Raw genomic sequence first — 13,694 nt, forward strand, 5'->3', positions numbered from 1 at the left:
CAGTTTTGTTTGTCACCTGGCCGTGGTCATGAAATTGAAAACCACTGATGCAAGCAAATTTTGCTTTCCAAGAGGTCTATGGTTGCAATCAAGAGGAGTTGTTTAGAGAGAGATGAGTTTGTTGTATCATTGAGCTGTAAAACTCTGTAAACAAATTATGATTGAGTTCCTCAGCTTATATTTTAGCTGGTGCCACTGGCATTATTTCTTAAAGCAGTGTTTGATTAATTAATTGAAAAATACTTGGATACTCAGCCCTAAAGCTGCTACTGTATTGTCAATATTTTTATATTAACAGTATGATTCAACAAACAGTTATCACCTGACCCCACAGATCCCCTCAGTTCTATGTAACATTTTAGCATCTTTCAGCTCATTGTTAGTTTTTACGACCATAGACTGTAAAAAATATGGACGTAGCCACCGTGACGTCACCCATTGGTTTCTGAAGAGTGGTTTTGAAGCTCAAAGTGGGTGTCTCCGGCCATCGCCATCTTGGCAGTGCCTGACTCTGCCTAACTCCCAGCTTATCCAAAATGGGCAAAGAGGTGCAGCTGAGGTGGGCTGAATGAAGGATGGCTGAAACAAGCCACCTAGCAGCTAGAGACCTGTCACTCAAAGCGGCCACGTCCTTAATTATGCATAACTTTACGGCTTAATAAAATGTAACTGGTGAGTAACAATAATTCACCCCCCATACAGTTGTCATGAAAGGGGAAATTAGCCTTAAAGACCAGAACTGTTTTTTGTACCAGGCTTTCAACATGTTTATTTCTGCTGTTTTAACATGGGGGTCTATGGGGATTGACTTGTTTTGGAGCCTCAAGTGGCCATTCAAGGAACTGCAGTTTTTGGCACTTCCACATTGGCTTCATTTTTCACTTTTACATTTATCTGTGTAGCCTAATATGTAGTATGAAATTGCTGTGTAAGCTAATAGTATTAATTAGTATAGAATTTTCTTGTCACTGGTGTCAAGGTAACAACACTGTATTCTTTTTTGGTAGTTTGTTTTTTGTTTTTTTACCATTTTAATAGAGTGCAACAATTAATCAGACATGGCTAAATCTATTTGGAATATGTATCTTAAACATAATTTACTTCAATGACTACGTTTACATGCACATTAATATGTCCTGGCTATGACAATATTCTGAATTTGATACAGGTCATGTAAACAGCATATTCCGCATTAGTCCTTATTCCGAATGTAGCATTTTCCAATTAAGACATATAGGATATGCCGGTATTATTCGGGTTTCAGGAGCATTACATCAATCAATCAATCAATCAGTTTTTATTTATATAGCGCCAAATCACAACAAAAGTCATCTCAGGGCACTTTTCACATAGAGCAGGTTTGACCATACTCTTTAATTTACAGAAACCCAACAATTCCCCCATAAGCAAGCACTTGGCGACAGCGGTAAGGAAAAACTCCCCTTTAACGGGTAGAAACCTCAAGCAGAACCCGGCTCTTGGGTACTGTATGCATGTATACAGTACATTTGGAATATGCGTTTCAACTGGGGTATTTACCACACACGGCTTCTCGCCTGTTTACCCCTGCACAGGCAAGATGACATATGCTGGAGCAGGAAGGCGGACAGAGGAGAGGAATGAGAGGAGAGCTGTTCAGGGAGGGCTGGAAAAACAGAACGTGCCTTCTCCACGATGGGGGCGGAGGGGATTGGTTATTATCCTGACATGCAGTCATGGACTGACGCTGACGACTCAGTGTGATGCACCAAAAACACTCAGCAGTGTAGTAAACATCATGGAACAAGCTGGACGTAATTATAAATGTATAATATCAGTCATATCAGTATCACTTATAAATATCAGGCAGCAGCTCACTGATGTTTTTCACCTTGCTGGTTAACTTCACTGCCTGCAGAGATCTTGAGTTTCCTGTTCCTACTGGAGCAGAAGGAAACCCTGTAAACCCTCTGCATGGAAACACCTTTGTAGGAATATTGTCTTTTTTTTGGAACAATGGCAAAAAACAGAATATTTTGTGCATGTAAACGTAGTCACTGTCTATACTGGGTTGGTAAACTATCTATATTTGGGTAATGTGGATGAAATCTAGGATTGCAGCAGTGATTCGTCTTCGTCTTCATTAAATTAGAGTGAAGCTACTACCAAACCACTATTCTTTGTGTTGCTGGTGATTCACCAGAAACTTTTTTAGGTCAGCTGACCCTAATTTTAGAACCATAGGGCGAGACTTTAATAAAGGCCCATCCATATAGACCTTTTTCACAGCAGACATTCGACTTTAATAATAGGTAAAGCACAGGTGCTACTAATAACTTTAATGATGGCACTGTTCCCTTAAATTGTCTCAGTGAAATGGAACTCAGCAATCATTAAGTTTATTAATTACACCTGCGTTTTTCCTACTGTGCCATGTTAAAATGTCCTCTGTGAAAAAGCTCGCCTGTTATTATGCTGTCTACCACCTAATAGAAGGTATTGTGGCATATAAGTATTTACGTTAGTTTTCTGTCATGATCATTATGGACTAGATGAGTAGTCTCCTTGGACCACAGCATAAAGTCCTTCAGGTTGTTGCAGCAGCGTGGAGGATGGACTCTGACGTAGACAGCACGGCTGGAGGCGGTCGCTGACGTTTGTTGTAGGCCGACTTTCACCGAGCCAGAAGGGGCGGACCTGCAGTCCTGTAAAACGGAATGAGAGCACAATATACATTTAATGCCATTTAAAGACCTGCTCTACACCTGCGTAGAATGATACAGCAGTCATTCGCTCTTGTCATCAGGAGGTGTTTTATCTGCGCTTTACCGCTCGTCATATGCTTATTATACTGTAAGTAGAATAATTTAAAGGGAAAGTAACAGGTCTTCTATTCGGCGTGATTTGTGTGGTTGGTCCCGTTATTTGAATGAATGAATGACAACAGACAGAGATCCTATCAAAAACGGAGTGAAAAGTCTAATTCGCCTTCTTGCAATAGAAAACGGCTCAATATCCAGGAGGAGCCGAACGGAAAACCGTCGCTGTTGTCTGAATAAGTCGCACCGGGTCGTCGGCTTCATCCCTCCGCCAGCATGCCGAGCATGCGACAGTCCTACACGGTGACCGTACCTGAGGAGCCGCCGGCAGCCGCGTTCCCGTTTCTGAAGCAGGAGATGCGGAGGAAAGGCAGCATGTCTGGCTCCGTGCTGGTGTCAACTTTCGTAGGGCTTCTCATAAACCAAGCCAAGGTAAGAGAGAGAGAGATACCTCAGCCAAACACCACTCAGAAATCAGGCAATTTAATGTTTACACAGTATTATTTATTTCTTATGGGCTAAGCTGTGAAACTCGTTTCATTCTCTTTGTGAATGGCCGGTTTTCACTATGAAATGAGGCATATATCAAGCAGTTATTCAATAACAGTCACTGGTGCGTGTGTGGGATTCACTAACGTTATCTCATGTCACCAAAATACTTCGCTGTGGTTGGTAGCAAGCAGTGTGGACGAGCAGTAAATATGAATGTAATTAAAAGCGCTACTTTTGTTGTCATATTGTGTTGAATTTATTAGAAGCTCGAATAAACTGTATGAAACGGGTCAATGTGTTTAAAGGCAGGAGTGTGAGCAAGAATTGGGACAACGGTTCACAGATTTTGTTGGGAGAGTTACAGCAGACAGAAATAGCGTTTTGTCCTTATAAAGACGAAAAGGTTGAGTATGTAACTGACAGCTTTATGTATCTTGTGAAAGATGATGTCAGTTTAACGTTGAAGTGAGTCATTTGCAGAGGTAAGCCGCTCTCTTAAGCCGCTGTACTCCGCTGTGCCAGGATCAGTAGGCCTGCAATCGCAGGTCACTGGTTATATAACCACCGTTTAATCCCCATCATACACTACAGCTGCTCTTACTATACTGCTCTAATGTACTGTAGGCTTATCATGGAAATAAGTACAGAAATAACCCATCCTGACAGGGCTTTCTTTCTGCACTGAACTATCTAGGATATGTGTTTTGCCTCCGGCTGTTTCCATATGGACACAGCCACATAATGTAGGTCTCAGTACATAATGTACAGAATAATCACCAAGCTAGTGCTCATTTAGACAATAGACTTAAGGCAGTAATTTTAACTTAGTTAATACTGAAATTTTGTTCAGATTTTTGATTATTTTATAATTCTCATGTCCTATAATACCAGAAGTTAAAGGGATAGAAATTTCTCATTTCCTCTTTAAAATAATATTAACAAGTGCAAGACGAAACACCTCTCTAAAGCCAGGTGAACTCATTGCTCCCAAAAGTGAAGTGAAGCAGATATTTCTGTGGATTTTACCCTGAGTTAACTCTTCCCTCACTGGGATGATTTCTGAAATCACAAGTTAAAAATAAACTAAATAAATACTGATGCGGTTGGAAATGGGTTCAGGAGCCCTACTGTCTCTGACTGATAATGAGAGACGGTTCATGTATTCTTTGGCTTAAAGCTGTCATTACTGTTTTCACCCTGTGTACATAAATGGATGTTACAATTACTCATGCGTTGTTGGCTAAAGTGAAGTTTAAAAGCCTACTTGTCAGCTGTATTTGTCATGATATGAGAAGAACAAGAGGAATGAGTTTAGTTTGTGATCATTACAGCCTTGCTGCTGCCTTTCTGTGTGTGTGCGTGTGTGTGTGTGTGCGTGCGTGTGTGTGTGTGTATAGTCCCGAGCTACAGCGTGGAGTGGAGCTGCTTCTGTTATGTAATGTGAAATCACATTAGAATACACTTTAGCGCTGGCCAGGCCCGGCAGCTTGGCACGCTCCATGTTTTGTTGTCAGCGTCCACCTGCTCCTCCTGTCCTGTCCTTCTTCTTCCACTCTTGCTCATCATCTGTCCTCCACTCCTCCCCTCCCCTGTAGACCAACGGATGCATGGCAAGGGAACGTGCTCTGTCTTCCTCTTGATGTGTGTGTGTGTGTGTGTGAGTTTCCACATCAGAAAAAATGTGCGCATGAACTTTCATGAGGGTGCGTGTGATTATCTGTGTTCATCCACATGTTTCTGCACAGCAGGCTCACAGCACACCAGCACTGACAGCTGTAAGGTTAAAGGTTGCTTTCTGCAGCAGCTCTCTAACTCGTCCTCTACAATGTGATCAGTGGTACCTAAAACTAACGCTGAAATGCATAATTGATAAGTCAGTTGACAGTAAATTAATCATCAACAATTTTCATAATTTATTGATTGTTGAATTCCTTTATGAAGCGAAAAATCCCAGCTTCTCCAGTGTGAAGACTTTCTCTGTATTGTATCAGTGTAGATTGAATATAATTGAGTTGTGTATTGTTGGTTAAAGGGCTCTGCAATACAGTTGAAATAACTATCACAATATTCAATTATTTTTTATGACTCTTCACACTTCAACCTGTCATTTTACTTTATTACAATAGGCTCAAAATCATTCATTTGGGCTACTGAATGTTAATAAACGATAACATGATGCGTTCATATCATCACAGTATGATTCCACTTAAAACCAATGAATGTTGATATTGAAAAATTGCTCCTCTTATGGAACTAGTGATGAGCTTTTTTCACTATTTTTTTTCTTGTGTAAGTGATCATGAAAATGGTGAAATGAAGCTTTTGTCTATCCAAAAAAATATGACTGTCAATAAGCAGCTGCAACAATTAGTCCATCATCTGAAAATGAATTAGAAACTATTTTGATAATCAAATAATCATTTCAGTCCTTCTTCTTCAATGTGACAACGATGACAGTTCATTTATATTTTAGACTGTTTAGAGAAGAAAATTGAAGACATCACTATGAACTGAATAAGAAATTCTGTCACTATTTTTTTTAACATTTCTTGGACTAAATGATTAATCGACCGATTGAGCAAATAATCAGCAGATTAATTGTTTTCAGTGCAAGTGTTAAAAAGTGTTGCTCATTTACTTATGAATCTTTTCAGAAATATAACATTATCCTTGCTGATATTTCTACCAAAGACAAATATCACCAGCTTGTGGTTTCTGTCAGAGTCTGAACGTACAGCACTGGTTTCACTTCAGCGGGAGTAACTTGCCAGTAGATCTTCCATATGAGGGTAGCACGTGTTTATCGATGCTTACAGTACTGAGCTGTACTGCTGGTACGTTGTCACACATTAATATTTGGTTATTTTCCGTCTACCTGTCAGGAGCTGTGGTGTGATCTTCCAGTGTAGCATGTTATGATTAGACATAGGCGTAGCTTCAGCGTAATGTAAACACAGGCCGGTTAGCTGGCAGTTTACTTATCTACCATTGATATGCATACCAGCAGAGAAGGCTGAAGATGAACAGGGCTGTTACATAAGAAGTCCATGCATTACTTTATGGTCACATGCTCTCTAGCTGTTAATCTAAACAATGTTAGATTTTCACTGTTCGAATGCATGAATGAAATGCAACCAAGTGGCCGATTCAAAGGGTCGCAGGCTATATTTATTTTTATTTCTCAGAAAGACAGCCATTCTTCTCAGTAAGAGGATCTCACTATTTACTTGTTTGCATGTGTGTGTGTGTGTGTGTGTGTGTGTGTGTGTGTGTGTGTGTGCAAGTGCGTGAGAGCGTGAGAGATGAGCTGTGTGGCTCCACGTCAGCGGACACTGGCTCAACAAGCTCTGATGACTGGTTTCATCCTTCTGTGTGTTTGAAGGGAGAAATAAATAGATCGCCCGTCCTTCCCTATCAAGTGTTTTTGCCAACGTTGAGTGTGTGTTTGTGATCACACACCCTCACACAAGCGTGTGAGCAGAAGTGACACTCACACGTTTGTGTGTGTGTGTATAGGAGTTCACACTCAACAGTAGCAATACGAGGTAACTCATAGAGAGCGAGAGAGAGATTGTTTATGATGGTCTGCCAAATAGAGAGACAGGTCAGAACAGACTGTTCTGCTGCTCTCTCTCACGCTGGTTTGCCAGCCAATCAGCAGTTGGCATTCTGCACTGCCAGGTGGACCCAGGCATCCTGCTGCTGGTAGTGTGAAGTTCAGTTTACAGCCTGAGCAGAGAGGGGGGGAAAGTGGCACTTGTTATTGCTTTGGTTTTGTTATGACAGCATTGCCAATACTGCAAATAGGTATTAGTCATCCACATTGATTTTGAGTTCCCATTAGTATGCAGCATGAATATGGTGGTTGGATATTATTACATTACTGGTTTCAGTGGAGAGTTTTAGTAGAACATGGTGGTGTGATAGTTGTTTGTAAATGTTATAATTGTTGTGATTCTGGTAATGTAATATTTCTGTGTATAGTGTTCTAGCTATCCCTTTAATATCTCTGTATCAGGCCATTGTGGGCAATGTTGTAAATCAGTGAGCAGGGCTGCTTTATGGCAATATTAGATTTTTTTTAAAGATATGTTTTGGGGCATTTTTGCCTTTTTAATGGAGAGCTGATAGTGGAGAAGCAGGTACAGAAAAACAAGGGGGAGTGAGAGAGAGAGAGAGAGGTATAACATGCAACAGCTGCAAGGACGCTCCTAGATTATTTTATATTTGCATCAATGTGATGAAATATCTTGCTTTGTCAGGTATTTGCTGGTGTATAGGATTTCATTAGTTATTAATATGTCGATTTATTTTTTCAATTAATCAATTTGTTGTTTGATCTATAAAATTTTGGCATCACTGTTTCCCACAGCCCAAGATGCAACCTCAAATGTTGTGTTTTGTCCCGACCAACAATCCACAACCCAAAAATATAAAGTAAAGAAACCAGAAAATACCCCCCCCCCCCCCCCCCCCCACCGTATATTTGTACCCTTAATATCAGATGGTACAGTGATTTTCAGAAGACTCATGTGCACTCATTTATAGTTTGGAATAAGCTTCCTTCTGGGATTTACGTGAGGCTATATCACTCGTGCTCTGAGCTTATTATTCTCCCACACCATCTCCAGTCTCCAGAAGGTTTAGATTACTAAGGAGCTGCTGCGGCAACAAGTGCACAGAGGTTGTTTGAGGTAGTCTGGATGTAACGTTAGCTTCACTTCTGTTCAAACGAGAAGAAATGTTCTTTGTGCACTTGCCCTACATCCCTAAAATTTACATTTATTCTTACTTAGACAGTTTTTTAGAATAGGATAGGGACTTCCAAGCAATACACATAAGCACTTATAGGGAACTTTTCCTATAAGTGCTTATGCGTATCCCTCGTCCGTTTGAAATTCGTTCCCCCTACACATTTATTTCCTCATGACCAGAATATAGCCTGAAAAATCCTTCAGTTAGTCGAGCCTGTCCTTTCTGTTGTCACCTTTTGATCAGCTGATGTGCGACAGTATGTAAGGCATTTGTCACACTGGATTCCTTAGATTACACTTGATGTAAACACACAATGCGTGCTAGACAGTTAATCTCCCCACTGTTGGTCAAAGTTCACGGAGTGGTGAGATGAACAGTTGTCCAAGCAGCAGCTTATACAGTTTAAGACACAGAGCTGCTCTTTGTATGCATATACTGAATGAGGAACGATCCTATTTTTCAGCGTTTTCTGTCCATCTTATTTTAAAATATTTTGCAATATGATATAAAACTGTCTCCATCAGTTTCTGTTTCCTAGCCCAGTGTAACGCTGTCTTCCTCTGTTTCCCTGTTATGTCACCCTGGTAGAGAAAAGCCAGAGTCAGAGATTATTCATTTCTTCCTGCCTCCCCACCTTGCTTTGACCTATGTCCTCCGCTCCCACACCACCCTCCACCCCCCCCTGACCGGCCATCAGTCCTAGATCTTTGGATTAATTGAGCACGGTGGACGGACAGATTTTTACCTCCACCGAGCCGGTTACATGCCAAAGCGACATTTCCGCTGTCTCTTATTCCGAGCTTTAGGAAGCGGTTCGACGTGGCCTCTGGAATGCTTTTTAATGCAGCCTCTCTGTTCCTGACGCTTTTAAGCCTCGGAGGACTAGGGTTTCAAAAGTAGCTCGCTGGTTGCCGGAGCTGCTTCTGACATTCATGAATAGAGCATTTATACAAAGTTATCCCCCTGGGCCGCCTCTTTTGTGTACAGTATGTATCAGCCCGCTCACAAGGAACCACTGGGATTATGAACAGTGGATGTATGTTCCCTCTTGTGACTGTTGGTTTCATTTATCTCCTCTTTCTTTTTTTTCTTTCCCATCCTTTCATCTCTTCTTCTACAAAACAAAATTCCTTTTCTAGCAGGCATTGATACTTTGATAAAAAAAACCTTTCTACATCATAGTGTAATTTATTTCCAAGCGCGAGCATGCAAATTAGACAGATGGCGTGGTTTATGAGTGTGTTATGTAAGGTGGTTAATTATTAGACTGTATTATATTACATAGTTAAATACTCATGCACATGGAATAACTGTTTTGTTGTTACTTAGTACTAAGGTGAATTGAATGTCACAGGCGTCTTTTACTGAACAAAAGTTCAAGCAGTTCATGTTGTTAGTGTTACTGGGTCTGCAGCGTCGTCTTTAAAGCGCTGAAAACTTGGATCCAAATTGGTGGCATTTCTCTATAATGTTAAATATTCATGAAGGAATAATCAAAATTACAGTAAAGTTTAGGGGTGAAAAAACACATTACATGAGTTTAACATTAACAAACTCAACTTATCTGCGTCATCAGAACTGTGTGGGTTCGGTTTGTTTCGATTGATTGACAGAGCTCCAGCAAACCCACCAACTGTCATCAGACTTGGATGCATCACCTTTTTTTTCAAGCTAAGCCACACCCCCGTTCAAAGCAGTGAAAATAACGCAGAGAAAAACACAGATACATAAATCTCTCTTGTGAAGACTGATCACGTAGGATCCCGTCGTTCACAGAAAAAAAAAAAAAGTCATTTTATCTGTTTTCTGCTGTTGTAAACGCTAAATGTGCTGATCTGCTGCAGCCTTACTGTTAGTGCATGACTTTAATCCCACGTACACACTCTGTGCTGGTTTAAACTGCTTATACTGGAGAATCACAGCAGAATTTGCATAACGGAATTAGGCGTCATTATAGTCGTGCTACAGGCTGGGATCATAGCTTGAGCCAGTGAGTCACAGACGTACTGTACATTCAAGAATCCCGTTTGACACACCGCTGAAGAAATGAAGTGTGGATTATAATTGAGTGTCTGTCAAACGAATAGACAGCAGGATTAAACAAGAGAGAATTAGTGAACATTATTATAAACAATAAATTGCTATTTTACACATTGAAACTGTTAGAGTTTCTAATCTTTAGTGTCATTTACCTGCTACACCCTGCCCTAAAGGGACTGCTTACTCAAAAAATAATGACAATGTGGGTTTTAGTGTCCCATGATGATCTTAATGCCACCTTTAAGCCAGAGTAAAATTTTGAATGAAATACTGAATCAATCTCTTTGTTCCTATGAGATGATAAAACTCTAATTCTGAATATTATTATTGTTTTCAGCTGTGGTCTAAAAATAATCCTGGTCTAAAGTCACCACTGCTCCAAGTCATCCACTGCAAGTTCTTCACACTCTTAACTCTCACACACACTGAGTCACACACACACACACACACACACACACCCGCTCCTCTCTCAGCCCCGTCGCTGTGATGTCACAGTGTCCTCTAGCTTTCCATCCTGCAAAAAAAATAAGAATAGCGTTGCTACGGAGACAGAGCCGGGATGCTGTTCCGTCGCCGTGACGTTTGGCAGGTTGGCCGAAGGATCAGCCAATCACGAGTGGACAAGCAGGCGTTATTAAAAGCAAAGCTGCTATTTTTGGGAGCGGCCGTGGCATTACTCAGCAGAGTGCAGCAAAGTCAGACACATTCCAACAGTGGGGAGAAAAAGTAACTGTGTATGTGTGTTTATGAAATAAAAATTGGAGGTGACCAGAGAGGATTTGTCCCGGGCTGTCCTGTGTTCTGTCATAACGGTCAGCGAGCTAGTGAAGCTGGACATACAACAGGAAGTGTTTGTGTATTTATGTTACGTTACCATGGCTAATAAAGTGCTCCATTCACTACAGTGGAATTTACAGGAAGGAGGATTTAAATAAGCCATAGTTAATTAAACTCCACACGCTGTACAGACTCTTTCTCCTGAATAATAGATGGCAGAGGTTATTTATATAATAGTAAAAAGCTCTTCCTGTATCATAACTAGATAAGCTGCAGGCTCACGTTACTGATGAACAAGCGAACATACTCCCAATCATGCGAAACTCCACCGACAGCAGAGGTCAGGACAGGACTGCTCACTTTGATTTCTGTCCTCACTTTTTGCATCCTTGCTCTAAACCGCCGGTGTAACTAAAGATCTGCCATGTAGAGCTGAAATTAAAGAAAATTATTCAACAAGTACAGTATTTTTGATAACAAAGCTGTGCAGTCCCTCATCGTTTTGCTTTTTCGGGACGAAAATATACAATTTTGGTTCATTGTCAGGTCTGTCAATCACCTTTCAGCTGCAGCAGGCTGCCGTTTTTAGCAAAAACCCCTCTGTTAAACGTTGTATGTGCTGGATGTGTAAATAGATGATTGTTTGCTAACAAGTTCACTTTAACAACTTTATAAGATGACCATATGTCAGTGTAGTGTTTACAGCTTGTTTTGCTGCCCCCAAGTGGCCAAAAAAATATAAGCGATAGTGAGGCAAAAATGCCTGACATTTGCTTGTTGTAGAAGCTCAAATGTGAGATTTGGCTGCTTTTCTCTGTTCTATATCATCGTAAACTGAAACTCTTTGGGTTGGTGACTATTAGACATACAAAACAAAATTTGAAAACACCTGATGTGCTCTGGGAAATCCTGACAGTCATTTTTCACTATTTTCTGACATTTTACAGACAAAACAAAAAAATCTGTCAATCAAATAAGTGATAATGAAAATAATGGTCATTTTCAGCCCTACTTCTGTGAATAGATGAAGGCCACAGCCTTTATTAGTGCTGCACTGTGGTATTCCCACTCCTACGGCCTCTTAGAAAGCATTCTGCTCAGATAGAAATAGTGCACCAGCACCAGTTGTACAGTTTGTATAGTTGTAACAGTTGAATCAGAAGATGATTAGTGTTGAGGCACAGGAGGTTAAGGAGCTCTCAGATCAGAGCGCTCCCCAGCACACACCACCCCCTCTGAGACTATGAGATGATCCTTTTCAATGATGTGATCACAGAGGACTACTCTCTTGGGTCAGTAAGGTCAGCAAGCGTACTCATGTATGCAAATGAATCTCTGTAGCCTTCTGAAGTGTGGCGGTTGTCACGTCACATCCAGGGTGTGGTGCGACTGCAATCCTCTCTAGCACGTACTGTAGATACTATTTACATCATCTAACTTGACGGTTGTCAGACAAGAAGATGATGCAGCACTTTGAAGTCAAATGTGTTTCCTTACTTTTAAAATCGGTGTCATACTCCGGTAACAAGCCTTTACCAGCACATTTTACCTTAATTCAGGTTTTTAAAGCTCATTCTGTCAATTCTATTCCCTTCATTTTGGTTTTCTTTGCTGGTGGTATTGATGCAGAGCACATTCAGTGAATCTAGCTTCACCACGGGTGAGGGTAACAGGGAGCATGTGGGTAAGATACATTTCAACTGCCAGTGAGATCAGGTGACTGGTGTTAAGCTGCCGGCCCTGCAGAGTTGCTCTCCACCTAGAAAATACAAGCTCAAGTTACCAGGCTGTTAGTTTCACCTTGTTTCGCTTTCTTGCTTAAAATACTGTGTTATCATGTGGTTTTTATTTCTCATGTGGTTTACTCAGTGCCAGTTGACTCATTGGTCAGGATGTTGGGATGGTAGGGCAGAAGAAAGAAATGATTGTTAGAAGAGTCTATTTTCATTTCACAATTACAATACAGTTACCAAAAGCATGATCGATATGGCAGACGTATAGTTATGTGTATAACTTGAACTCTTGTGAAAAATGAATTAGATTTGGCACAGCGCTCGTTTTATAAAGCGTAATTGTCTGCTGCCTCTGTTTCTTAGTGGAGGGCACAAGTGCATTCCTTATCCACCCCCGTGTTCTTTGTTAGTTCTTCCTCTAGCTACTCAATTATATAACCACTGTACTTATGTAATGAAGTTTAACTGCAGCAAGTGATGACATAAGTTCTGCAAAGCATTTTTTTACCATTTTAAGATTTTGAAATCATAATAATATGCCGGGCCATCTGTTGTGTTTCACCGAGCGAAGACTGTCTGTGTTCCTGAAAATCTACATGAGTAAAAGCTACAGTGCAGAAAATCCTCAAGGTGTAGTGATTCAGTGTTATCTACTGTTGTTGATCAAATCTCTGCCATCTGGGAGTGATTACCAAGAGAGGAACTTGATTGCGAGATAACAAAAACAAGTTCCTCTCTAAAGACAATACTCACCAGAAAGGGGGAAAAAAAAAACCTGCGGTCCGTCATTCCTAGAGAGACACAACACACACATTCAAATGCAAAGTGTAGATAGATCATATCTTGATCACATGTCCTGATTTTAGATGACTCCCCAGCTGCTTGGGGATATGATTAAAGTATAATTCCAGCCCAAAACAGCTGGTGGCAATGTACATTGCATTCATGTGTTCTTCAGTGGAAAGCTTAATACAAAGAAAACACAGCAATGAATATGTATCTGTGATAACTGATGTAACATCTTCCAATCCCTTGCATCAGTATATGTGAGATTATAGGTTTTCTCAAGGGTTTAAAAAGAGGTTTTAATGTATTCTTC

The 13,694-nt window shown here is 40.6% G+C and overlaps 1 protein-coding gene across 6 annotated transcripts in view; it reads left to right on the forward strand.

Moving 5' to 3' along the window:
- Positions 1–13,694, forward strand: part of usp2a (ubiquitin specific peptidase 2a) — a 44,132-nt gene that overhangs the window by 20,025 nt on the left and 10,413 nt on the right. Inside the window, exons 1-2 of one of the 6 annotated variants that reach the window (XM_067593951.1) lie at positions 2,689–2,832; positions 2,981–3,230. The exons of 4 other annotated variants lie outside the window; for them this stretch is intronic. In XM_067593951.1, coding sequence (XP_067450052.1) covers positions 3,075–3,230 — 156 coding nt within the window. In that variant the 5' untranslated portion in view covers positions 2,689–2,832; positions 2,981–3,074. Of the gene's footprint in view, positions 1–2,688; positions 3,231–13,694 lie in introns of those variants that run through there. One more of the 6 variants, XM_067593953.1, reaches the window with a different exon arrangement.

This window comes from Thunnus thynnus, chromosome 7 (assembly GCF_963924715.1).
Source record: "Thunnus thynnus chromosome 7, fThuThy2.1, whole genome shotgun sequence".
NCBI lineage: Eukaryota > Metazoa > Chordata > Actinopteri > Scombriformes > Scombridae > Thunnus > Thunnus thynnus.